The following is a 26,924-nucleotide window of genomic DNA, read 5'->3' on the forward strand; positions in this document are numbered from 1 at the left end:
TGCTCTGAGGCAGAATGTCCTCTTACATCAGTCAAGTTGGAGTCACTCTAGAATGCTTTGTTAGCTCCTATTTTCAAGACATAAGGTCTCATGTCATCATGTCTCCACCCCAGCCTCTCTCATTTCCTCCCACACTCACCTCCCACTCGATATGCTCTGCCCAGATGACTGTCCCATTTGGATTTTTTATCCCCTCCCAACCCTGGAACTTCTGATTTCCCACCTGTGCTAGTAGACACAACCTCTCGGCCAGTATCTATGAAACACTTGCCCTCCATCAGGAGCTCCCAGAAAACTCCTGAAAAACACTCCACTGCAAAGAATATAATATGTAGAAAAGAGGAATAGGCATTTACTGCTCTCCCTGAAGCTAAACGGTTTGTAATCCAAAATGTGGAAATACAAACAAAGAGGACTTAATTCATCAGTTTCATTTTCCAGAAGGCCTCTGTAACACAGTGTCACTAGCAAAGGTCAGTATGCTCAGAAATAGCTCTTTAGGGATCTATAACACCATTTGTCCCAAGCTTCTGGGAAAGAATCAACCAGGAAAAAAAAATTATTTTGTTAGCCAAATGATTTTGAGTTATTTGAAACTCAAGCATTTGCCCAAATGTTTACATTACTGAGCAAATGTTAGGTAGACTCCATCCAAACAGTGAAGCAACTTCAAGCAATGAGTTACAGAAACTGTTCCTCCCTCACACGTTTACTTCAGTAAATGTCTAAAAGTAATTCCATACTCAGGTACTGCAAAGAGAAATGAAAAAGATTGGGGCAATTGCAACATTTGGATCAAAAACTCTTTTACCATAATGTAGATAATGTCCACATAGGAAGAAAGACTTTGCACTCACTTTCACAACTTGCGGGTGTTATCATTTATCTATTCTGAATGCTTTCAAATTTTCTGCTTGTTTTGATAAAACTATTTTTAGCAAAAAAAAATCAGCTCTGGAAAAAAGAAAAAGTTTTTAAAATAACACCTGGAAAACCTACTAGAGTGAAGTAAAAAAAGCAAATACAAACCATTTTTGGAACCAGGGGACAGGGAGGGTGCAGTACAGTGCTAACTCAAGTGGTGGCAAAAGATGTCGTGCATTTTGATATGCTGGCTAAACACAGCCCCGTGAATGGGGAAAATAAGCAGCCACACTTTTGATTTTCATAAAGCAATTTGAGAATAGGTTTTAAGATTGATGAAAAAAACCATCAGCTTTTGTTAATTCGTGACACCATTCTCAGTCGACATAAATGTTACTTGAGAGCTTCCAAATGGAATGCACAGAGTTACAATACAAAATCCTATCATGTCTCTTTATCAGGCTTTTACATGACCTCTCTTACCAGAGAGAAATATCCCTCCCTTCACAGTCATGCCTCATTCACGTTGCTGCTTTCTGGCAGTAAGTACATTTGTGAACAACTGTTTTCAAGTATGAAGTACAAGAAGCATAAATTTTTGTCAAAAATCTGACAAATCCCTCGAGAACTCACTAAGAACTTCATCAAACCAGTATGATGCATTAGTTTCACAAAAACACGGTCATGTATTCCACTAGTTTCATATTTTTGTTGCTCTTTTTAACGTGTTTTAATTAAATAAAAAAGTAAAAACATTATAAATTAGTCTGTATTTTGTGAGGGCTGCTTCAAAAGTAATACCTATTTTATTATATATAATATAGAGTGGTGGTATGATGGCAGAGGTTGACCTTTCCCAACAACTTCCCATTACATGCTGTTGCTATGTGACAGACGGCAGCAGAGGGGCAGTCTGACCAAACAACATCTGACATGGAAGAGCAGATGAAGCAAAAGTTTGTCATTAAATTCCTCCATGCAGAAAAACTGCCATCCACCAACATTCACTGATGCTTGCTGAATGTTCATGGGGATCAAACAGTGGACATGAGCACAGTGAGGCAGTGGTGGTGCATTTCATCAGCGGTGACAGTGAGTCACCTCTGCTGGTGCAGATTGTCAGTACTGCAGCATGCAGGCTCTTGTTCTTGAAAATGCACAAGCTAACAGTGGCAACTCAGTTGAAAGAAGACCATTTTGTAGCTGAGAATTTGCTCTATCAAATGGTGTTACTTTGCTCCTTGTATTTGTTGTGGTTTCCATGGAAATAATTAGGAGACATTACTTTCAGAGCAGCCTTTGGAAATGTGGCCCTAGACAGCTTTTCTTCACTCAGCACAGCCCAGGCAAGCTGAGAGGCTGGACACCCCTGATTATCCTTAATCCACAAATCTGACAATACAGAATAGTTATTCCCTTTAAAGCACAAATGTAATTTCCCTCAATATTAACCAGTCCCTTCAAAATAAATTATTATGAAATTACATTTACAATAAGGATGTGTTTACAGGAAGTGCGTCCTTACTACTGAACAGGTTAAAACTGGAGGGAAGATGTGGACAATATCAGTTTTACCTGTCATCAAAACTGAGTTTATAAAAAAAAAACTATTTACTTTCTTGTATGACATTGTCTGAATTTTCCACAGAAATAGTGAAGAAAAGTGAAATAAGAATATCACCTAAGTAGCATACACAGTCATCTGCCACATTGTGAACATTTTTTTCAAAGCCAGTGCATGAACTTTTTCTGGCTACCTATAATTCATACATTTCCTCACCTTTAAAAAACAGACCTTCACCCCCTATGGAGAAACAGCTTGGATTTGCCCCAGGTTTTCAAAGGGCTTTTAGGTATTTAGGAGGAGTACTGAGATATTCAAAGAACATAAGGTCTTATGTTCCCTCTTTCACAAACAAGCAGAAGATCACAGGCCACGATCAAAATGTTAACTATTTATAATTATGTATGGTATTTACAAACATTACTGTAAGTGGCAAAGTTTGTGCTGAAGTTATGCTAGAAAAAGTGGAAAGTTTGCAAAAATTAGGCCAACCCAGTGATATACTGCTAACCCTTTAAAACACCAGTGGTATTCAACGTAGCACCTGAAAGGCTTTTGTTGGACTCCTGTCTCTACTCACTCATAATTTCTGACATCCAAGAAAGTTACAGCAGTTTGCTATTGATTAACAAAATTATAAATTAGCTTTGAAAACAAAGTCATGATATTACCTGATAGAACACGCATGCAGTATACTTAGAACTTGATCACAAACAGCTGTAATAACTTAGAAAGTGATTTAAGGAAAACAAAACAGCAAGAAAAGACAATATTAACATTTTCATTTTGTGCTCTAAGTATCCTAAGATATTCAAAATCAGATTTTATCTTGCCTTTGGATGTCATATCCTCATAGCTGGTAGCACTCCAGTGAGGGTGTGATTTTGGAACACCAAGCGCTGATTTTGCAGAACTCATGCTGATCTGGTTTGAATGACACGGTCTCCTTGAAGCCCTGTGAAGGAGACAAATATAATTGCCAGATTTAAACTTCTCTCCGATGCCATCTCAATGCCTTGCTTTCAAACATCATCACTTGAATGCCAACTTTGACTATATCTCTAAGACACAAAGGGTGAAGAAAAAGAAGCCCGTGTTGTGGAAGCAGACTTGCTCTGCAGTTCTCCAGTGATGCTCAGGTTTCCAGTCTGGGGGTTTAGGAATAGTGAAGACAGGCTTCTGTTAAAAACATTTGCAGAAGCATGCGGCAGGGTGGTTAATTCACTAGCAGTAACCTGCAGCTTCTCCTGCGACCCCAGCACTACATTCAGGAGTAGCCTGAAGCTTCCCCACAGGTTCAGGCTGCTGCTAACACAGCCCTGAAGCCGTGGGCCAGGGAACAGCTGTTGAGCTGTAGCTGTGTCCCACCCACAAATCAGAGCTTATGACCATACCATGTCCTGTGAACGAAAGATAAATTTCATCATATTTTCTCCTCTCGGCCTTCTGAGGAGGGGGAGTGAGAGCAGCACGGCAGAGTTCATCGGTCCATCCCCACCACAGGGGCAGAAAAGCTGTCTCTAAACGCAGTTTGTTTTAAATCCCCTGCGCTTTGGCCATCACAGTCTCTCTCATCCCTAAAAAGCAACTCAAAACTACTCTCTGAACTGCCATTCTTCCGGAGGGCGCCATCAGCCCCCTTCATTTAAATCTGACCCTTCATTTTCCGACTTCACTGATTTCTCCAGAACAGAGACGGCATCTTTGTAAGACGGTATCACATCCGTTATCTGACAAGTGAGCATTTCAATACTGCTGCCAATTACCTGTTTTCAAAATTATTTTAAAATTTAATAGATAGGAGAGAGAAAACCAAGGCAGCATAATTAGCCTTATGTTTATGGAACAGCGACAACAGTCCTTGAATGTAAAGCCCAAGGAATCAGTAATTTCCCTGCATCAGGAACGTGCATGTTTTCACTCCTACATTTCAGAACAAGCCGGGTCCTCATTGCGTATGCGGGGGAACATCCTCCCGGCAAGAGAAGCGATGCATCGAGTGAACCAGCAGCGATTCACAGCTCGTTAGCAAGACCGCCTTGTTTTCCAGATACCAGGGTATTTTTCTTGGCGCGGGATTTTACAAGAGGGTTATCCAGAGCTGTGGCAGGTGCAAAAGCAACTGAATGCATCAGGTCCCAACGTGCGACGGTAACTAATCAACTTTGAATGCCTAGGATCAGTATTGCAGCAGATATGTTGCTGTTTGTTTAAAACATTGCTAACGTACACACGTACAGCGAAACTTGGCCCTGGCCTTGCTGGAGAGCTCGCAGAGGGACATAGACCTTCCCTACTCTTCATTTTCACAACTACCAAATGTAAAAAAGCAGAAGGCTGCTCCTTCAAGCACGGGGCTGGGCCACTGGAGCAGCCTGTAGCAAATTCATACTGACTTCAGACTCGTAGCAATTCCCCCCCCAGGGCTTGTTTGTAATTAGGACATGAAGAGGCAGTATACAAAAGGAATGCAGTTAGAAGGTAAATGGTAAATGCAGACCTTACACATTGGTAGGGTAAAAATGTGCTAAAGAACTCGAGGGATTGGCCTCTGCAACCAGATAAGGGTATGTCTGGGATATTTTCAAGATCAGATAGCGGATCAAAGGCAAAGCAAAGGAGAAAAATCAAAAAGGAAGGGGTAGAAAACAAAGAATTATTCTCTTGACTTCTCACTGAAATATGTCAATAGCACATTTCCATTAGCTCTCCTGCTTTGGTTTCACCTTTGCAATACTATTACCCCTAAAACGTGGTTTCCTCTTATCTGTCATTATAAAGGCATATTTTGTGAACAAATGAGGCTGAACAGGGTTACTTTGAACCAGAGCAAGAAAACTGCCTAGAAATGTTACAGAGTGCACTGGTGACCCGCAATTACTGTCAGCACACGGACATACACATAATACAACAATCTCACAAACAATACCTGCATCCATTGACAAAAGCACCAGCAATTTCTTCAGTGAATTTACCTACTCAAGTGAGAACACAATGGGAGCCTTCTTTATCTCTCACTAGACTGTTGGTCTCCCAGGTACAGACAGTCTTATTTGGGAGCACAGCACTCCTAGTACACTGTAGGTGAGCCTGCACTGGAAATAACGATCAGTTTTTCGAAGATAGAAAATCAACTGAATGTGAATTACCTGGCAAGTGAGAACCCAGAGACACAATCACTCCTAATTTCAGATTAGTGGCTGCTGTTGTTAGAAAGCAGAGACCAGCCATGAGGACTTACCTACCGAGCAGGAAGCTTCAGCTAAGGACATGGGCAGAAGTGAAACCAGCAAGTGAGAAAGCAAAAGCCTTCATTATTTGTTACTTACAGGCTCCGACTTAGGGACATCAGTGTCTTTTTAATTTCGAGTGGAGCACACAGACCTGCTGTTTTAGCTCGGGGTGTTGTTTGGTTGGTGGTTTTTTTATCGCTGTCTGACTCCGCATGATCACAATACCTCCAATGTCTGTACTAACCTCCGGTGGGACACCAGGCCAAGAAGGTCAAACGTAGTAAAACCAAGCGGTTCACTGTCACCCTACAGATTTCAAGGACACAGCTGTGGTCAGGAACCTGCAGGTGGCACTTAGCCCAGAGCAATCTGCTTTTAAGCTGCATTTGAACATCAAGATGACGAGTAGATATCACAGAAAAATCTACATACTCCTGAACTCTGGACGGGTACGCAGACTTAGCTTTCCAAAACGATCCCGAAAGATACACTGCTAATACACTGCTAAGAAAGCAGTGCCGCTGGTTCTCATCTCCACGCTGCAGCGGCAGCACCGCAAGCCCTAAAGCCATCCGATATCAGACGGGAAGCGGATTTAATTTTAAAGCAAAGTTATTTCATTCATCTACACTCACGCTCTCATGCTCACAGGTACCTGGACTCGTGTGTTCGAGAAGCAGCATCCAGACGACAGGGTTACAGAATCCAGGTCGGTCCAGGGCTGCTTGCGGCAACGCTCAGGACGTGGAGCGCCAGATACTGAGTTGGTTTGACTTCGGACTCTTCTTAGATTGGCAATCGCGTGCTGACTGTGGATAGGCCTCTTTGTATCCCTCAGGTGTTCTCACTAATCGCCGTGCTGCCCTGCCTCTCACAGCCATCCGCTCGTTGTGAGGTCCTTTGTTTCCTGACGACCCGCATGTTCGCCTATTGCAGGACTTTGAAGACCCGCTAATCTGGGTGAGTTCAGCACATGCCGCTCTCACAGCCCGCCTGCTGCCGTTTGTTCCCCCGCACCCAAACATTCCCATTCGTACTGTCTTAACATTTCTACTACGGTTCCGCAGAATTTCAGTGACTACCAAGAGAACCAGAGAAACGATAACCCTCTGTGCAGCGGAGCACAGAAACGGTTTACCTGCACTGCAGATCTGCACGGCATCTTAAGGCAAGAACTGAACTGACAGTGGCCAAAGGTTATGAGCAGGTGGGCTTCGATACTGTAATGGCCTTTAAATAAGATCATATGTGTGCCGTGATCCTTTTCTTAAGGGGATTACTCGATGTGGAAAAATGCTTTATAGAGTATATCAATTTAGAATTTATTTCTAGGTACAAAAGCATTAAAAAACAAACAAAAAAACAAACAAAAAGAAAACAACACAGAACTCTCCTCTTCCTTACTCACCAGTTAATCTTTCCAGCCTAACATTTTTTAAATACAAAGAAAGCAGACATCGGCGCAAACAGCCTGTCGCTTTTATTCATGCAACCCATCAAAATAACATCCAAATGAAAACGCGATGTCTGGAAATCACAGTGCCTCTCTTCCACCCCTCTCCTGCATTTCCATCTTCTGAACGCTGCTCTGAACAGCTGGAGCACTGAACCTGGTGTAAACTGACACGCTGCCAGAGAGGGGGCATGACAAACCTAACGCTTTTATAAAAAGCAAAGTGCAGATCATTATCCGCTTCGAGTCCAGTAGGATTGCATTATAAAGGGAATACGGTTAATTCAACGACTGTTAAGGTAAAACTTTGATTGCAGTATTTCAAAGCCTCCTGCTTTCCTCAGGAAACCGTAGGTTACTTCAACAGTCTAAAATAAATATGTGACCAGATGAACAAACTCCTTACCTTTGCCCCTCTGATTTTTATCGGTAGTGGTTGGTTAAGACAATGATTTTCACTGCACCTCAAGGCAAGCGTTCATCTTCATTACAGAATTCATACACGAATTCTCTTGGCAGCAGCAAAGAGCAAAATCAGCCTCTGAGGACTTTCTTAGCAACTCATTTAAGACAGATACAGGGCAAAACAGGTACGGCTCTGCATCTGTAAAAGAATCACAAAAGTGATAAGGGTAGAGTGGGTGGAGTTTTTATTTTTGGTGTTGTGATGCTTAATGTCCCGTCCCCCCCCCCCCCCCTTCCTAAATCCTATTTACAGGTCGGTTCAGAGAGCGTTTTGTATGTCACATTCTCAGGTGGGCAGCAAGAACCTCGGCCTGCAGGCTGCAGAAAATCAGATTTTTCAGCCAAATTGTTTCATTCAAGGCAGAACAGATTCAGGGATGCACTAAGAGAACTCCAACACCTGACCCAACACACAAGAGCCTTGCAGCGGTGGGTCTGGATTGCTTGCATCTGGCAATCACAATACAGATTTCAAAACACAGTCTTTTACTTCCTATACTAGGCCCTACGTAGTTTGATTTTATGTTGTTTTTTTTTCCTTTTTCTTTTTGCAAGGATAGACTCACCCTAGGAGGTAAAGTTCCTAGGGAGATACTAAGAAGGAAAACTGATAGGATTTTTTATCTACTGGGTTAATTGTGGGAACTGCAAGGGAAAAAAAAAACAACAACAAAACACCACAAAAACAGCCACCCAAGGTCTTCTGATTCACAGTAGCAGGCATGATTACATCATTTGCACAGAGCTGTAAGATAGCCAAGCAGGAACAGTAGCTGTATAATACCCCCTGAGGGAAGAATGCCAGAACACCCACATATTTATATCCCATTGTAACTTCAACCCCGGGCTTTGCTGGCACCAATCGTTTCCTGACTGATTTGCTAGCAGCTCTATTACTCAGCCTAAAGGGTACAGCTGAATTACTCACCTACAAGTGGTATTTCATTTCTTTTTCTTGCAGTTTTGTTGTGCTCCCCCCCCCCCCCCATCTTCCACGGTGGCATTCTCCTTAGAGATCACGTCACTTTGCAATCTCCCTTCCCTGAAGCTCACACTAAGAAAATCCCATCTACTTTCCTCACTCATACACATCTCCTTACGAAGGAATTGCTTAAGTTCTCCTTCCCCTCTCCAAAACCTCATTCTTAGTTTCAGACTTGTGCCATTGCTTCATGACACAAGTTAAGCTGGCTCTACACCTAAAGCAGCTTGTGAAGCAAGAAATCAGAGTCAGCTGCAAAAGCAACTTTTAGGTATCAAGAGAATCCTTAGCTATTACTGCAGATTGCAGCAACATGACCCAACTCTGACTACAGAAACCAGGTTGTGAAGCAAAGCAGCACCAATTGCTGAGAGCACAGCAGAAGCTTGGCAGTGTGGAAAGCTACACATCATGGAGATGAGGCAGAAAAGGCACAGATTGAAGGCCTGGAAAGGGGACTACACAAGGCGAACGGCAGAAAAATAGAAGAAAAGCTGCAAGAAATCTTTAAAAATCTGGAAATACCACGCACAAAACAAGCAGACATAAGAAAAGGAGCAGCAGTAGCTGACTCTTACTGGGTCTAAAGATCAGTATTACCAAGAGCAGACTGTGGGCGCATTGCTGAATGTATATTTACTACACTACCATCAGGAAAGAATGAGAACTCATTTACAGCAGAAAAAGGCTGGAAAAAAAAAAACCCAAACCATTTAGTTAGCATTAAAACAAACAAACAAAAAAGATGAAGACTAGTGACAAGTGAGTCCCACTGCATCCAGGCACCACCAAAATCCTCAAAGACTACATGAAGTGTTTCTCTTCGAAAAGAAAGATGCATAAGCACATTACTGATGCATTTACTACTATAGAAATAAGACAGCAAAAATAAGACATAGTTTGACAAGGAATCAGCAAGACATTCAGAAGCACCGACTTAAACTGGTACGTATGCATCACGTTGCTGGGCAACCCAGAAAGCGTGTATGTACATTTTCAAGCCAGAAACAAAGTTATCATTCACTCAGGTATATCCAAGAGCAGACCAGAAAGGCCCACAGAATGAGCCCAGTGAGATTTCTAAAGAGCACGCCCTGGCAAAATAGGACACAGCTATTATGAACACAAATTTAGAAACAATTACGGGCAGGGCAGATCACATTTTCATATGCTGGTGGACTACAGCTACTTAACAAAAAACACAGCAAAATAATTGTTTCCAAGCACTCCAGCATGACCATTCTTAAAGCAAATTCAAAGGCAAAAGTTTCCAGGAGAACCTTAAGACCGAATTCAACTTGAATTGGTTCAGTAGTTGCAGTAATTTCTCATCAAGAATAACTGATCTGCATGGAAAATGCACAGCACATCTGAATAAGCATTCCTGCCCCTCCTGTCCCCACACCTTCCTTGTGCCTTCAACCATTTGTTAGATGAGAGCACTGAACTGCAAGCAACTTCCAAGGACTGTTAGAAACGTCTCTCAAACTTAATCTAAAAACCTCAAAAAGTAAACTCAAAGAAGTGACTTAAGAATGGCATCTTTGAAAACAAGAGGACGTGACTAACATCTGATTTCTGCAGTGCCAAGCAGCACTTTGAAAAGACTGATCTGTTTTTGAAACATAGAATTGAGCACATGCACAAGACCTGGATCTCTTCAGAAATAAAAAATACACATGCTGTCCCAAAAGAAAGATTGCACACTTAGCAGCGTTCTTCATTAAAAGATTAAGGCTCAAGCCAACTACCAGGCCACCAATAATGACGTTAGATTCTTAGACTTCATCTCTAGCTTTTAGTGCTAGCACCACACCACACCTACAACAACAGATAAATTAGCAAGGAACATATTTTTGCTGAAACTTATACAAGACACACAGTGCCACATCAGAATAAAAAAAATATTCTCTGTTTTGAGTTCTCATTACAAAATAAACAGCCAGAGGAGAAATACAGGAACAGTTTTACACAGGCATCTGACAAAACACACACACATTGTACTCAGAAGTAAAGAACTGCACAGATTGAACAAATTCTGTATTACTGAGGACACAGATTTTTATCAGAACAGCTTTTTAAAAGTATTTAAGTGACAGTTGCTAACTTTTAGTGTGCAGCTAGTTTTAGGCTCATCTGCAAGCCTGTTGTTCTCCATACACACACTTAAAGCACAGCTATACAAGAAGTTTCAGTAAACACAAAGTCTGACAAGGTAAGATTTTGGTCTTCTAAAATTAGGGTGGTGTTGTCATCACATACATGCTCTTTTATCTTTATGTTGTTTTCACATACATGCTCTTCTTATAACTAACCAGGTTAACTATAAAAATTTCAGTTATTTTTTTTATTTCCACCTATAAAAAAACCTGCCAATCAAAAACCTCTCCAAGAAACTTAGTTCCTACCAAATCAGTGCTAAGAAAAAAAAGAAGTCAAGCATGTATATTCTAGAACATAGATGGTCTTTGTTAAGAATACAGATTTCTAACACACAACAACATATTAACACTGCAGAGTAGGTACAGGATACATCATCTCAGCAACCAGAAGGTAGATTTTGGTCTTTTCCCTTTATCAGGGAAAAATCTACATCAAAGACCCAGGCTTGATTCACGTTCTTCAGTTTCATCAGGCAGTTCTTCAGCTGATGCACTACACATGTTTTCTTGGTTATCCACGGAGCGATTCAGCTCTCCAGGTTCCCCAGTTGCAATCTGAGTTGTTTCTTCTTCCTCTTCTTCTTCAACTTCTCCATCGTCCTCTACATCCATCTCAAACACCCTCACATGACGGAGATTTGAACTCAGCTATGGAAACATTAAGAAGTTTTGATTAAGGAGTAATTAAAAAAGAACACTGATATCAATTTATGTGTTGCCCAATAGCTCAGAAAATAGCCTTCATCTTTGAAATGAAAGTATCAAGGAAATTAGCAACTGTTTTATTGTTCTGCATACTGTAAGGTAAAGCAAGTATATTAATTGCTGTTACAGTTTTTCCAGGTAGTTTTATGAAACAGGTGTGACTGTATACTAATAAATTGATAGTATATTCTGAGAGAATAATTAATTTGTAAGTAATGAAATAGTGATAATCAAGAATTTTGTTTCTGTTAACTTAACAAGGTTTACAGACTGTCACTCACTCGAGCTACAGAACATTTCCTCCTCCGCCCCCCGCCATGCTTGTTCACAGATATGTACTTACCACACAGGAAACTTTTCTAATACCATTTACAGCAACATACTGAGCTTTCATATTCTCCAGCACTCTCCACTGACTGTCCAAGAAGACAGTACGTGTTGCTATCTCATCACTTTGCTCATCCAATCTGCAAGAAAATATGAACAAAATGTAAGAAAATTTCAGTACTAAAAAAAAACCAACCATAAATCCCAGTCAGACCCAGGTTTTGTTTTCTTTTTGTTTTGTCTAGCATATATAACAAGTAGGTAAGCATATAAAATAACTATAAGTCTATATACTCCAGATAGTTTAAAGGAGAGGATAAAACCATGCAGACACAGCATGTTTCAAGTGCTGTAAGAGATTACAACAAGACAGAATGGAGTTGTATGAATCCCATCTTGTCCAAATTAACAGCTATGGCAGGAAGATGATGAGATTCCTTCAAATCCCTCCTCTGTAAGAACAAAGTTCTGGAGGCAATGTTTGCACTTACACAGAAGCTTGGCCTCCGTGACCTTTGATTAGCAAATCTCTTTGCTACCACTTAGTAGAGCTGTATTACCTATTACAGTAACAGGACTTGTTTGAACTTGTTTTTAGTATCATATGTTCTCACCTTTTAGTAGAATCCCAGATGAATTCAGCTTCTTGATCCTCATCTGTGTATACTGAAGATAAAGGCAGCTGGGCCAGGATTCTCTCCTTCCCCTCTTGTTCCACACTCTCCTTCAGAACTACAGTTACGGTTTCATCATCATAAAAATGTGCATCTAAACAACTGTAGCACCTATAGGAAACAGAACAGTATCTTAGGAAGCAACAAGGAATAAAAGTGATCACAGGAAGAAATATTTTTACACTGCACAGCAGTCAAGTTAAGAAGTATTCATTATTTAACAGTGAGCTTTATTGTAAGCAATAAAAAGGTCAGTCCTGCAACTAAGACACTGAAAGACTGCTAAAAACTCCTGTAACACATAGGACAATTAACACTGAAGGACAAAACTTAATAAAAATCTTATTTCTCCCTATTTCAGTTGAAATGTAAAGAGCAGTTAACACAAACACCAATGAAAATTTGGAAACATAGCTGGTGACACTGAGGGCCATCAGTTCCACATCAGGCCTTTGAATATTAAAAGTGTGAACTTACTCTGCCATGACTTCTGAGATTCCTACATTCAGGAATATAAAGTCTCATTCTATCTTATGTCAAGAAGATTGCTGACATAAGAAAAAGTTGTTTCCAACTAACTTTGTTTCCAGCACATGTACCAAGGTTTGACTTTTTGACTAGAAAACTAAAAAGTTCACTTTACCTTAAGTGCAAAATAACTCAATAGTCTCAAGCTGCACCAGGGAAGAATTTCTTCATGGAGAAGGTGGTGAAGCATTGCAGTGGGGAGGTGGTGGAATCTCTATCACATGATGTATTCAGGAAATGGGCAGTCATGGCACTATGGGACAGGTTTATGTGATGGGACTTGGTACGTCAGGCTGATGATTGGACTTCATGATACTGAAGGTCTTTTCCAGCCTAAATGATTCTATGATAAGATTCCCACGACCCTATACCTTCACGCACCTATACCACTTATTATGGCCAGACTGACTCAGGAACAACAAGCTAGTGCAGGATCTGAAGTGCTAATTATAATGTGTCTTTTATCTTGAAAATACTAGAGAAGTTAACTTCGAGTAAAATGAACACTCAAAAACATGGTCTTCAATTTCACAATCTGTATCCCTTGAATAAGAATCAACTCAACATACTGACCTGGAGTCTGAGCTCTCATTTATACTGTTGTTCAAGAAGTTTCCAAACTCTACTGCAACAACTCCATTACCAATAGACCTAAAAGGTGAGAGATCATTATCTTGGTGACATTTCCATCTGTAGAAAATCCAAAATCTCAAAGGGTAACTTTAGTACGAGACAGTTTAAGCCCATCTGCTCTGCACAGTATGTGACTACATTCCCAGATAACGTAACAAGTGGATGGAAGCCTTTTGATTTATCTTGCTTCTCAAGCAAAATATGACTAAAGGATCAAAATGGAAAACTCTTTTTGGATTGCAGGACAGTTTTTCACTCAGATCAATTGTCTGAGTTTCAGGTTCACTAAGCTACTTGTTACTTGCATCTACAGAAATGTGTTAATTCTGCACAAGATACCAGTAGAATCTACATTGCAAGGCTATGTTTTGTCATCAGAAGCTCTCAACTGGAAACACAGAAGATATTTCCATCATGTATTCCCTTCAGCAGTAAAAATATTCTAAAAATTCTCACCTTGTTACAGCTCATCAATCCCTCAAATTAAATAACATACATGATAAAAAACATTAATTTATGGAGAAGGGTTTTTGTTGTTTTCCATACCCAGGTGAGGTCAATGGCATGACTGACAGAACGTACCTTAAAAGATTATTACAATTCAGTGGTGCTGATACAATCTGCACCTTTGGGTGCATAAAACTACATCTCAAAGGGATGTACTGCATTTGTTGAACCTACCTGTCCAACCACCCCATTTTTTCCTATCATTTTAAGTCGCAGACTATAAGGAGTTAATTAAAGAATAATATTTTCAGCAAATTAACAGTGCAAGCCTGATTCTCTACAAGTTTTCTTAGTTCACTAAGAAGTAATACTGTGAGAAGCAAAATTAAGGGAACCTGTTTTTTTTTTTTTTTTTTCCCTGAGCCTACAAACATCCTGGATATTTTGCTTAGATTTTCTGAGTATAATAAAATACAAACTCCTACTGTAGTTTCCCACAGCACCTCCCAATGCCTTCCACTTCGATGAATTCTGTAGTATCCTAGAAGGACTATACTCATAACTATCTCTATACATATGGTTTATGAGATTTATCATTCTACTTCCCCCTCTTTTTCTTACCTGGAAGTATCTGTATGTCTCCTCAAAATATGTATTTTAGAAATAGAACTTTCTAATATCGTAAAGAGAACATAATGTATATTGGATGTTTTGTCATTCCACCTGTAATGTTAGGTAAGGAAATAGGAAATTAAAAGTTAGATCATATTTTAAGAATAGGAAAATGACATACAACAAGAAATAACAGCATACTCACAGAAATGGTAGTTTAAATAACTGAGGTGAGGAATCTTCACTGAAAAGGAAAAACAAAACAAGTGTACAAAATACTATTATAATTTTGTGCAACTGAGCTTCAGAAATAATGTAAAAAATATACCTTTGAGAAGTTTTGTAAAGAGACATGCAAAAAGCTTGATGCACTGATTTCCCAATCACATCCTAACAAATATAATGAAAAGAGCAAAGAAAAAACAGGTTATTCATGATTACATCCCTTCTTAAGAAAACTAAATCAATAAATACATAAAAAAGAATAACATCCAAGCGTATCTGAAAGAAAAGTCCACAAATATTTGTACTGAAATAACCATCCCTAGTACAAACACTATCACTTAATGCACCTACTTTATACTTCTTCAGAAGATATAGACTAATCTATTGTCAACTAATCAGCTCTCTAATCTGTAGTTCGTATATCAAGTTATTTAATGTTGAAATAGCTCTCATCAGTGCAAAAGGTAAACTGAATGCACAGAAAACACAAAACAAAAAACCCTCCACTAAGTTTAAAACACTCAGTAGTGGTTAAGTTGGAATGCACATTGCTACCCATGTTGGAGACACTCAAATATAAAAATTCAATCTTTAGGCCTTGCTAAACATGACTGCTATCTTCAGTTGACTGCTATCCCTGAAAGAAAGTTGTAATTCATGGAAATTGAACTTACAGCTGGTTTTTGTAAACACTGAGCAATGACCTCTTCCATTTGCCTTTTGACAAAATGCAGTGATTTCTCAGGATAGTAGGGAAACAAAAGAGGACTTTCTGCAAACAGATAAAGCTTGTTTCAAAAAATGCTTATAGCTCTATAAAAATATAGTACACTGCTACTGAAGTGACAAAATGGAGTAAGTCCAGGAGGGCCAGTATAATGTTCACAGGCGTGGTTCAGAGAAGTTGAAGGGAAATTTATTTTATTCCACCCAGATGAAGATCCATAACTAATATCATAAAAATATATCCCAAGAGTAATCTTTTTTCTTCGTGCTTAAATTCTCCATATATCTTTGATTCACTGTTTTATTCAAGCACACATTACCTTTAAGATGAGTACTATTTTTAAGAAACTGAAACCACTGGTTTCCTTCTGTATTAGGTGGTGACACAAGGTCTTCATCTTCATCTTTCAAGTACTAGAAAAGAAAGAGACTTATGTAAGTCTGCAAATTAAGAACAATTCACTTCCAACAGTGCATAATCACAGGATCATAGAGATTGGAATGGACTTCTGGAGATTTTCTAGTCCTAGTCTCACATTGTCTCTCACAAGTTAAACATTCCTTCTAGATATAACATCTACAGTTAAAATAGAATACTCCACTCCTCCTAGGAGTAAATAAGAAACCAACTACTGTCTAAGATCATATAGCAACACTCCCATATGGAACTGATTTTCAAATGATACTCGAACACAATCATTTAGAAATCCAGTGGCTAACAACATAAAGATAACAAGATTTTAGTTTTACACTACTATTGCTGGCTGCAAAGAGATTTCACCCTTTTCCTAAAACACTACACATGTAAGGAAAAACTATTAAATGTGTTTTAATTTTTTCTTTTTCTAATACCAGGGAGAATAATGACAATGACCTGATTCTACCATCACTGGAAGGCACAACACATAGCAGAAGGGACAGAGAAGAAGTGGGCACAACTTTAAAAGCTTTTCCATCTAATGATTCCCTCCATTATTACCTTTACCCACATATTCTCTAGTTCTTTACCTGGCCAACTCTCTCCACATTGAAGTATTTTCCTTTACGATTGTAAAGTTCTGGTGCCTGAAAAAAAATAAGGAAAAAAAAAATGTAAACCGAAAGTGACTAAGAAGTACAGTACAAAAGGGGGATGGAATTATTTTACTTAAAATTATTTATATTCAATTATTAGCAGCAAAAATACAGTAATCAAGTACCAGTGCTGTGCTCAGCAAACCAGTATTACTTACCTCATTGAAGTGCTCAGTAAGAAAATCTGCAACAAATGTGATATCTTTTTGAGTCATCTAAAAAAAAAAAAAGAGAGAGAAAGGGGAAAACAGACTTTGAGAATTACACCTAAATGAGCACAGAACACAGGTTCTATAGGCTGAACAAGGCCAACTCACTGCTGCTCACAGGGCAAGTACTGCAGCCTCTCACCAGCTTGTGGACCCTCTGCTGAAATCTCTCAATTTTGTTGTCTCATACAGAAGGGCCTCAAACTGGAGAAGATATTCCATTTATGATCTGATTAGACCTAATTAAGGAGGGCAATCACCTCTCTTGACCTCCTGACTGCTCTCCTGTTAGTACAACCCTGGTTACTCTGTGCTGCCCTCTGCTGCCAGGGCCCACTGCTGACTTGTGCCTCACTTGCATCCACCATCTCCCCTCTACTGCCCTCCTCCCTAGCTAACCAGGGATGTGCACTGCAGATTCCACACCAGAAGTAATCTTGTATTTGCTCTTGTTGAAACTCCGGATGTCCCTATTGGTCCATTCCTGCAGCCTATTTCCCTCTGCATGTCTCCATTTGCTTTATTAGCTGATTCACCCAGTGTGGTGTTGACTGCAAATATGATGCAGGTGTTATCTATTTCTTCCTTCATGTAAAGATGTTCAAATCTCATTCCTGTTAACACTGTCATTTAAGGCATAAAGAGTCACTCTACACATATTTCACAGAGGATTTGGGTCATATACACTGTACTAAAAAGAGTTCCACTGAAAGAAAACAGGAAAAGTTAGATATGCAAGATGGTACATTGGTGTATTAGTATGAATGTGTAGGCATCAATTTTCTCAAAGAAATGCCACGGGCACCATTCTTTAAACTCTGGAACAAAAAAATACATTTTTAATCTTGCCCTTTAAGTCAAGCAGAATAAAAAATGTACCACCATTAATCAGAAATTGTTATTACTACCTTGTTCAGCTCTGGAAGCACATGGTCTTCTGACATCCTCAACATGGCTAAGGAGAAAAAAAAGAGATAATGCATGAATGTTCATCTTTTTCTTATTATTCTTCACTTTCTATTGCTTGAAAATATAACAGCTGATAATATAGGAAGGATTAATTTGTCAGAAGCTAAAGAGTCTGGAAAGATCAATTATGAATTGGAGTATAAAAAACAGACAGCAAATGTTTACTACATCATAGAGCTTACCAACGTACAGCCATCGAAAAAATGCTTTGAAGTTCTTCATACTACTGTCAATAACTCTGCAGGTGAAACAAACAACAACAAGAAATTACCAGAGTTAAACGTCACGAGCTGCTGCAGGTTTAAGTTCTGTATTTATTACAGACATATGTAAGTATTATGAACTTTTTAAAAATGCCAAATGCCTCCCCACTCAGTAAGGTTCTTGTTGGCAGTGAGACAAGAGCTCAGCACCAACACAGGAGCCATGCCCCCACCCCATCTTTCTCTGCTCCCAAGCCACATGCTTTCTCACTAGCCAAGTGTTTAAAATTCTTCAGACTTTATACTTACTGAAGCAGTTCATTTGCTTTCAAGATGAAAGAACCAACAGCAGTAGTAGCCTCTGTGAAGAGAGCAAGCCATTGATATTATGCTTTCAAAAGTGAAGTAAGTGTGGTTAAATAGGATGCATGCTACTGTACCTTCAATTCCAGATGCATCTAATCCCAGAGACTCATATTTTTGTTTCCATAAAGCCATTCCTTTCAACTCACTCAAGTAGTATAACAGTGCCTCTGAGCCACTAGGAAAATAAAGCAAAGAAAGAATCTTTTAGTCACTGTTCGATAACCCTGCACACTGCATTTTTATCTTTTAATGGGCAAAGTGGAGAACTTTATAAAGTCACCTGGAATATAAGAGTTAACACTCATATCTTATTATCACTTTGCAGAAAAGCAAACACTGTCTTTATGATTTAAACCACCACACAAAGTTGGGGAATATTTTGTACATATCCTATAAAAATATCGAACAGAGATATAGAGCATATATATGCCATGGAGGTAGCTCAAAATACAAGCAGCTCTCTATCACTCAAAAGTAAATTATTACATTTTAAATTACCACAGTATCATACAAAAAATCTCTATATAAAGAACCATTGATACTGCATCCTGTCTTTTAGCAAAATAAACAATATGCCACTTAACCTAAAATGTATTGGACTTTTGTGACTTACCTCTGCAAATGACTTATAACCAATTTTTGTATACTGGAATAGGAGGACTCTATGGACTGACCGAGCTTTTTTAAACCCTGTTAAAAGAGAAATACAAACATATAATAATGATTTCATAATGTAAATTAACAGTTAATTAAAGATATTGAAACATACAGTTCTAAGATGTTAAATAATATTAGCATACCTTTACTGTCAGTTGGTTCATTAATAATGCCTGCAGTTCCAGACTAAAAAGGGATGGAGAAGAGAAAACCAAATATGCTTTTGTTTCGTATTTTAGCATCAAATGCAAATGCATACTCAGATAAAACGACAGTAACTACCTTGCTTTGCCCCATAACAACAGCTGCATAAACTCATCCTGAACAGAAGTGGTTGTATTCTTTTCCTGTCAGCCAAAATGATTGAAATAGATTGGTAAAGAGATTACATTCAGCCTACCAAATCATGTCACAGATACCTCAAAAAAAAGTACACTATAAAACCCTTTCTTACCTTTGAATGCCGAAATCAGACTACTGATCTTTGGAAATTCAATTTAATTCAATGATTCAAATTCACTATTTTCAATTATTTTCAGTTGTTATACTCAGTAAAAATTATAAGCAGTTTCCATAATCTATGTTAAAAATAAACACATTAATTACTCGATTCGATTAACTGCCAGCAATGCACACAAAATATATGTAAATATGTTAAATGTTATATATGCTCCACTGAGTCAGGCTGCAAATGCTGGTGGGCTGCTGCTCAATATTTACAAAATACAGCTATTCAGTGACTGAAGTACAAAGAAAGCAACCTTAAATAGAAAGCAACTGTTCAATAGCTGTGCAAGCTGAAAGCTATCACTTTCAAATAACTTAAATAAAATAGAGTCACAACGCAATCACACTTGACTGTACTCAGACACCTGCAACATCAGAGCAGCTTGAAAATAGAGACTGCTATCCAGAGGCCTAACACAAACAGCATTAAGACAACGTAGCACGCAGTTAAAATGAACAGCAGACCTACTACAGAAATGGCTTTCCAGAAGAACAGTTAACACCACAATACCTGTACAAATTTTGTTAGCCGCGAGTCCATCTGCATCAGTATTTCTTCCCACGCTTCACACATGCATGTCAATGACAACTTTATATACTGCAACACAGACACTAAAATTAGCCTTACTAGCTTTTTCCCCCCTTCAATATGTACTAAATGACTGGATTTTATAACACAAAGGGAAGATATATGCTACAGATATCATATGAAAGTTATTATAAACTTTTCAAGCTAGAGCTCCACATTTACTTAAAGCCAACTGAAGTTTCCTACTAGAATTTTACTTCCTGTAAGAACCTAAGACTTGAGATATTATGAATGTCATAACAAAACTGTACCTGTAACAGTGTTGAAATGTGAGTAAACTTCCGGGCCATTCGAGTTACCTCAGGTAAATAACTCGATAACAGACTGGTGTCCAGCTATAACAAACAGAACAGTTAACAGATCATTTGTTTTTTGAACAGTTTCAGGTTACAGAAATAAAGGCACAGATGGAGGGGACCCACAGAAAAACTTAGCACTTCTCATTTTCCTTAAGTTGATTTTAAGGAGACTGGGCAATGAGCAATTTAATGTAACTATAAAAGCTCTTTGGAGTTCTAGCAGTAATAGTTTGAAGGTTTGATGTTCTGGATAGAGTGGATGATGAACAGCATGGCCGCTACACCTTTTGTGTGTAGAATGAATTAAAAATGAGTAACTGCAATTGAATAAATGAATGTTATATTTAAAGTAATATTTTATTAGAATGCCTCAGAGCATCACAGCCAGTGTGGTCTGTAAGACTGCACACCAATGCAGCTCATCTAAAAGCTAGGCCAGGATGAAATTCAGAAAGACTGAAAACAATAGTTATAGTTTTCCTGCAAATAATGGGAAAGTGGTAAAGTCAGGTGAGAGTAAGTAAAAGAAGCAGTTCTGTTTTTAAGGAATGTTTTACAATTGCTTTACTTGCCTGAAAATAAGTAATCTCTGCTTTGCTGCCAGAAGAGTCTTGTATTTCTGTAATAACCGATAGTGATTTCAAATCACTAGATAAACAGAGTCCACGACAAGAGCCTGCCACCTGAAGGATTGCAGTTTAAATGTTAATGAAATATTGAAGCTTTTCTGTACGTATTCACTACCGTAACACATTCACATACAAAGCAGGCTGTGTTCAATGACATTTAAAAGCCAAAGGGAATTTTGTTCAGGATCAAAATTACCCTTTTTAACATGGATTAGCACTGAGCTTAGTTTCTTTTGAAACAAGATGTTAAAAATCAAGTTAAGAGTTGGAATGTCTTTCCAGCAATGACCACACAACCCTATCCAAAGAAATAATTATTCCTTTCTTTAAAATTTCAAGAATATAGTTTCAGTTACATGCAAACCCACAGATGTATTATTTCATTTAATTCAGCTGTAGTTCAGTATATACTGAATAAAAAAATACAGAAACAAACATACCCCAGTTACTGTAGCAATCTTGAACATTCCGTAAGCATAAACCTCAATAAACCCTGAGCTGCCACCAAGGACAAGAGCATTAAGCCTATAAAAACAGAAGAATATCACATCATTTTGAGCAAATCAAAAGAAATTGCCAACTTTTTTTTCCCCTAAACTTTCAGAAGTCAGTTTTTAATACCTACAAATATAATTCTTAATATTTAATTTCCATTCCCTTTACTAAAAGATCCTCTATAAAGCCACTAAAACAATCCTGTTGTCCACAATCTAAGAAATTTAAAAACTAAATGAAAACTAATAATAGCTTGGATTTCATTGATGAAATTGTGTCTAACACTTACAGGAAATAAAATCATATAACAAATTGCTGAGAGAATGAAGGAAAAAAAAATTAACACAAAGTTTAGGCACAGAAATCCTTCTTTCTTAACTGGAGACATAGAAGAGAAAAAAGTAAGTTTATAGCACCAGCCAACCTACCAGTACAGGCTGCAAAGCACTCTTATAAAGCTACTTTTTCATTTCCCTGTTCATCCTAATTACACCCAGAGTAAGTTTGTAGCAGACACTCAGTGGGGCTCCTCAGTAAAACCTCAGCAGAAATAAAAATATAAAACAGATACAGCAGCAAAGGACAGCCACAGATGACAAGAGCAAGAGACAGAAACAGTACAAAAAATAAGATCTGGCACAAACAGATGTGTGTTCTCCTGATCACTTACTAAAATCAACTTGCTACACAATGACTTGGAAGAATGCTTTTCTATGACCTCTCGTTTTTGTCTACATTTGAAATGTCACACTTTGCACAGGGATACTGCCTGCTGCATCATAAGCATTCCACAATGCCAGTCTCAGTCTACTAAACTATACATCCTCCAGATGCTCCTCATGTTTCCTAATATGAGACGTTTATTTTAAAGCACTCATGGTGTCTCCAAGCCCAGCTTAAGTAATCCACACAAGATAGCCTCAAGAAATCTTCCGAGGGAAAGAAGATGCAGTACAGACAGCAGTTGATCGTAAGTTGCCTGACAATCCCTTGAAACTGAGGAGAAAAGATATAATGTGATGGAGACTTCTAAAATTATTTTTAGTATATTCCTTGAACTTCATATATGAAAAAAAGAAGCATTCCGCACTCTCTCTCCAGAACCCTTAAAAACAGATTATGAATAACTCAGAAGTAAGCCTCTTTGTTATTTTAAAGCAAAAAATAAAGAAACAAAAGAACACACAAACAATTTACCTCACATCACCCAGGAGCTTCATAATCTCATCTGACTTTTCTTCACTGAAAATATAAAAGATACGGTTGCTTTTCAGACACACTGACTCAATAGCAGAAAACAAACGAAATCTTAGAAAAACAAAACCAACCCTAAAAAAAATGAAGTCAGTTTCTTACCTGAAAATTTTTGCAGTGGTACTATAACTGAAAGAAAAAAAAAAAAAAAAAGCAAAACCAACAAATAAGTTCAATTACAATAAGCAGGCATCTGATTCAAAGCATCAGTAGAGCAGTGAAGACAAATAACCAAAACAAGAACAAGCACAACTTCTGTCTTCCCAGGCTTGCTGGTTTCATGCTTACTTTTTTGGTAGTGCTGGTAATTTAGGCAAAACGAGATTTGATTCATCCTCAGCATTGTAAAAGGAAGTGAGAACGCTGAAAAGGAAACGACATTTCTTAACTAACAAAACTTTAGATAGGAGAAAAGAGAATTACTAACTTTGAAGTTACCAGCATATACCCAATGTCATGTATATTAAACAGATACAAACATCAGATAGTAATCTTAAATATATCTAAAAACCAAATTAATAAAGGAAACCTAATAATCTTTATTGCTATTTCCACCAAGGTAGAATATAAACTTCTTACATGGCCCAGTATCTTGCTACGGAATCACCCATTATCTGTGATGGGGTCACCAGGAGAGGCTTTCTCTTCAAAATCTGTACAACCCTGTAGCTGACCTACCTGCTCCTCAGCAAAGCTACTCTACAAAGGCACGTGTTACAGTATGAAGAGTAAACTACAAGCCTTAATACCACACCTCACACGTGCCTGGAAGATTAGATTCCTTACATGTCTGCCACCATCAGAAGAATGCTAGACTAACTTATCAAGAAAACCACCGTATTATATTGTAAGATTTCCATTTTCAGGAGACATAGTGGGAAATATCTGCCAGACTTACCCCACCTCTCCTTATTGAATAAACATTTTAGTTATCTTGGTCTGTCTATCAGAGCTTCTTGTAAGACCACAGGAACAGGGACCACAATATTCCCCAGCTCATGTGTGACTGAGAATTCTGCCACAGAGCTCACTGTCACTGCGAGTAATCTGATTTCCTGATGCAAACGCTCCCATGGCAGAAGTGTCAGCACATTCAGAGGCCATATCAAATTAAGGGTGAGAAAAGATGTAAACACCAAACTGAAGGTCTTGAAAGCACAGGTGAATAAAGATTTAACTATAATACTTCTTCTAATAAAACAGTAACATTATTAAAGTCACCTGTTATCAAAGTTAGCTGGATCAGGAGATAAGATGCACAAGCTAATACTTTCATGCTGAAATACTGTGCCTAACATAAAGAACCACAAGACTAAGATTTCAGCACTTAGAAAAAGCATATGAAAAGCACCTGTTAAAATTTTCCCTTTGGTTAGAATAAAGCAGTAAGACAAGACAACATAAGTATGAAACGTTATTTTATTTGACTGCTTATTACATGCAAAATATACATAATAAAGAAGTTTGTGCTATATAAGCCATAATTTACTTGCTGTTTTTCAGACCCACCTGCTCTCTTCAGTTACTTCCATCCAATGCATATAAGTAATAGACAAGTTCACTGAGAAGGAGTGCAAGCTTTCAGGTTTTTCTACATCACACAGAATAATCCGCTTGGTATCAGTAAGGCCAAAAGCCAAAACTAGAAAAGGATGAGTAAAATGTATAAATAACCAACATGCACAACTTTGTACTTTTTTACTGAACTAGAAAACAATGCACCTTCATAGCCAACCACCAAACTGCATCTTCCCTTTGCCTACATACACCACCTCCAAATTCTCACTTGAAACCTGAATACAGAATAAGGGTTGGCCCTCCCATGTTTTTAAGTGATATATTGAAGTCAAAATCCCAATCCCAGTTATTTATTTACATGTTGAACTGAACAAAACACTTCTAACACAATCCTGCTCAGACAAGTTTTCTCTATTCTTCCAGTAAATTCTCTATTTCATATGAAAATTTTCTGCTCAGTTAGGAACAGGAAGCTTTGCTACACCTTGAAAAGCAGTATTTTGGACATAAGTTTACCCTGGAATTGCTTTCAACAGGGCAACTTTCCCAACTATTTTTAATAAACATACATATAATTAACCTGTCCTTTTCTTCAAACACAGTTTACTTGAACACTTCCATTGCATACAAAAGGCATCACGGCCACAGCCTTCACTGATTTCCAGTGGGATTTTTATTGCAGCACGTCACATCATATACTTGACATTACTTTTTCCATCTGGCCTCCAAGCAAGGGCGGTCACTTCTTTTCCTGAATTTTCATTTGGAGGTAAACTCCAAACTCGTTGGAAGTTTGCAAGACGATGAAGTAAAACCTACAAAGACACATCAAGACAGAAAAATAGAACACTGTTTTAAACAAAACCATTAATACCACAGCAAATCAATTCAACATATATTTTTTTACCATTCTTTAATAACTCCTATTATTTACTAACTCCTTCTAGCAGATGTTCCACTCCTACGTAGCTTTAGAGACCACCGTATTGTTCACTGTAGAGCAATACAAGGAAATAAAATTAGGGGTTGGACTAGATGATCTCTAGAGGTCCCTTCCGACCCCTACAATTCTTTAATTCTGTGAATAAACTGTACCTTGTATAAACCTGGAAGCCTGTAATAAACAGGAGCTACCCACGCTCCTCCAGCAAAGACAGTCCAAAAGCACAATGGTCTGTCAGCATACATAAGAACCATAGAATCACCATACATGAGAATCAGAGAATCACCAAGGTTGGAAAAGACCTACAAGTTCATCCAGTCCAACCATTTACCTATCACCAATAGCTCTCACTAAACCATGCCCATCAACACAACATCTAAATGTTCCTTGAACACCTCCAGGGTTGGTGACTCCACCACCTCTCTGGGCAGTCCATTCCAGTGCCTGAACACTCTTTTTGAGAACTATTTCTTAACATCCAGTCTGAATCTCTCAGACTGGCGCAGCTTAAAGCCATTCCGTATTGTTCTATCACTAGTTACACGAGAGAAGAGGCTGATCCCCCCCCACCCAGCTCATTGCAACCTCCCTTCAGGTAGTTATGGAGAGCAATAAGGTCTCCCCTGAGCCTCCTCTTCTCCAGACTGAAAGTGTGCAGTAGTTCTGTAAAGGAAAAAACCCATTAAATTTTAGAATGCTACAGATACAAGCAACAAGAGTATCATTAGTGAACTCAACAAGGCCAAGTACAGGATGTTCCACTTGGGTTGATATTGGATTCATATCAATCCCAGATATGAATCAGAACGTGAGAGCAGCCCCACAGAGAATGCCTTGGGTATTGGTGGATGAAAAGCCAGCAGTGAGCATCTGGTGCCCAGAAGGCCAACTGTATCCTGGGCTGCATGAACACAGAAGCAGCAACAGCAGCAGGGAGAATAAGGGGCTTATCCCTCTCTGCTCTGCCCCACGGAGCACAAGCACAACAAAGGTGCAGAGCTGTTGGAGCAGGTCCAGAGGAGGGCCACAAAGATGACCAGAGGACTGGAGCAGCTCTCATGTGAGGAAATGCTGAAGGACATCCGCACGTTCAGCCTGGAGAAGACTCCGGCCTACAGGAAAGACAGGGAGGGACTCAAAGAACGCACTGATAATACGGCTGAGTTAGTCAGACGACAGGCAGAAATGTTTTGCTCAGAGGTGCTGAGGCGCTGGCACAGGCGGCCCAGAGGAGCTGCGGGTGCCCCATCCCTGGAGGCGTTCGAGGCCGGGCTGGATGTGCCCTGGGCAGACTGAGCCGGCGTGCCCGCAGCCGTGCCGCTCCCGCCGCCAGCTTTCCCTGCCGACCCGCGTTCAGCGCAGCCGTGCGCCCTCACCACGGCCCAGGGTACGGGCAGCGCGCCTCCCCGCGCCGCGCTCACCTCTCCCGCCCTGTTGGCGAGGGCGATGAGGTCCCTCTTGGGGGACCAAGCCATGACGACGACCTCCTGGGGCAGCTGCTTCTCCCCGACCTGGCGGAACGCGGGCATGCCGGCGGCCGCCTCCCGCCCTCCGCTCTCGGCTTCCGGGGCCGCTGCTTCCAGCTCCGGCCGCCTTCCGCGGGGCGGGGCGG

At 39.3% G+C, this 26,924-nt stretch overlaps 1 protein-coding gene across 2 annotated transcripts; it reads right to left on the bottom strand.

Moving 5' to 3' along the window:
- Nucleotides 1-10,918: 10,918 nt before the first annotated feature.
- On the bottom strand, nucleotides 10,919-26,917 carry ANAPC4 (anaphase promoting complex subunit 4). 2 transcript variants are annotated; one of them, XM_065735701.1, is made up of 28 exons: nucleotides 26,734-26,917; nucleotides 25,079-25,184; nucleotides 24,361-24,493; nucleotides 23,140-23,214; nucleotides 22,954-22,980; nucleotides 22,795-22,839; nucleotides 21,543-21,627; nucleotides 21,046-21,156; nucleotides 20,426-20,509; nucleotides 20,097-20,183; nucleotides 19,361-19,425; nucleotides 19,222-19,264; nucleotides 19,035-19,111; nucleotides 18,496-18,596; nucleotides 18,365-18,416; nucleotides 18,035-18,090; nucleotides 17,792-17,838; nucleotides 16,833-16,889; nucleotides 16,609-16,665; nucleotides 15,921-16,014; nucleotides 15,549-15,646; nucleotides 14,978-15,039; nucleotides 14,855-14,893; nucleotides 14,659-14,760; nucleotides 13,531-13,608; nucleotides 12,370-12,540; nucleotides 11,772-11,895; nucleotides 10,919-11,371 (listed from the first exon to the last, which is right to left on the bottom strand). In XM_065735701.1, exons 1-28 carry the CDS (start codon nucleotides 26,839-26,841, stop codon nucleotides 11,156-11,158), a joined length of 2,400 nt encoding a protein of 799 aa, XP_065591773.1. In that variant the 5' UTR covers nucleotides 26,842-26,917; the 3' UTR covers nucleotides 10,919-11,155. The 2 variants fall into 2 exon arrangements, with proteins under 2 accessions (XP_065591773.1, XP_065591774.1); XM_065735702.1 differs by lacking the exon at nucleotides 26,734-26,917 and having other exon boundaries at nucleotides 25,019-25,239.
- Between the last annotated feature and the right edge of the window lie 7 nt (nucleotides 26,918-26,924).

The sequence above is a fragment of the Cyrtonyx montezumae genome, unplaced genomic scaffold, assembly GCF_038088225.1.
Source record: "Cyrtonyx montezumae isolate F1298 unplaced genomic scaffold, pur_monq_1.0 scaffold_2, whole genome shotgun sequence".
In the NCBI taxonomy this organism is placed as follows: domain Eukaryota; kingdom Metazoa; phylum Chordata; class Aves; order Galliformes; family Odontophoridae; genus Cyrtonyx; species Cyrtonyx montezumae.

What these genes read in the sequence shown, in the direction of transcription:
- ANAPC4 (XM_065735701.1), bottom strand. Translation starts at nt 26,841, where the DNA reads ATGCCCGCGTTCCGCCAGGTCGGGGAGAAGCAGCTGCCCCAGGAGGTC. An exon ending in AAAGCAAATGAACTGCTTCA is followed by an intron (nt 18,091 to 18,364) that starts GTAAGTATAAAG and finishes TTTCACCTGCAG; the next exon opens with AGTTATTGACAGTAGTATGA. An exon ending in AGTGTTTACAAAAACCAGCT is followed by an intron (nt 15,040 to 15,548) that starts GTAAGTTCAATT and finishes TATATTTGTTAG; the next exon opens with GATGTGATTGGGAAATCAGT.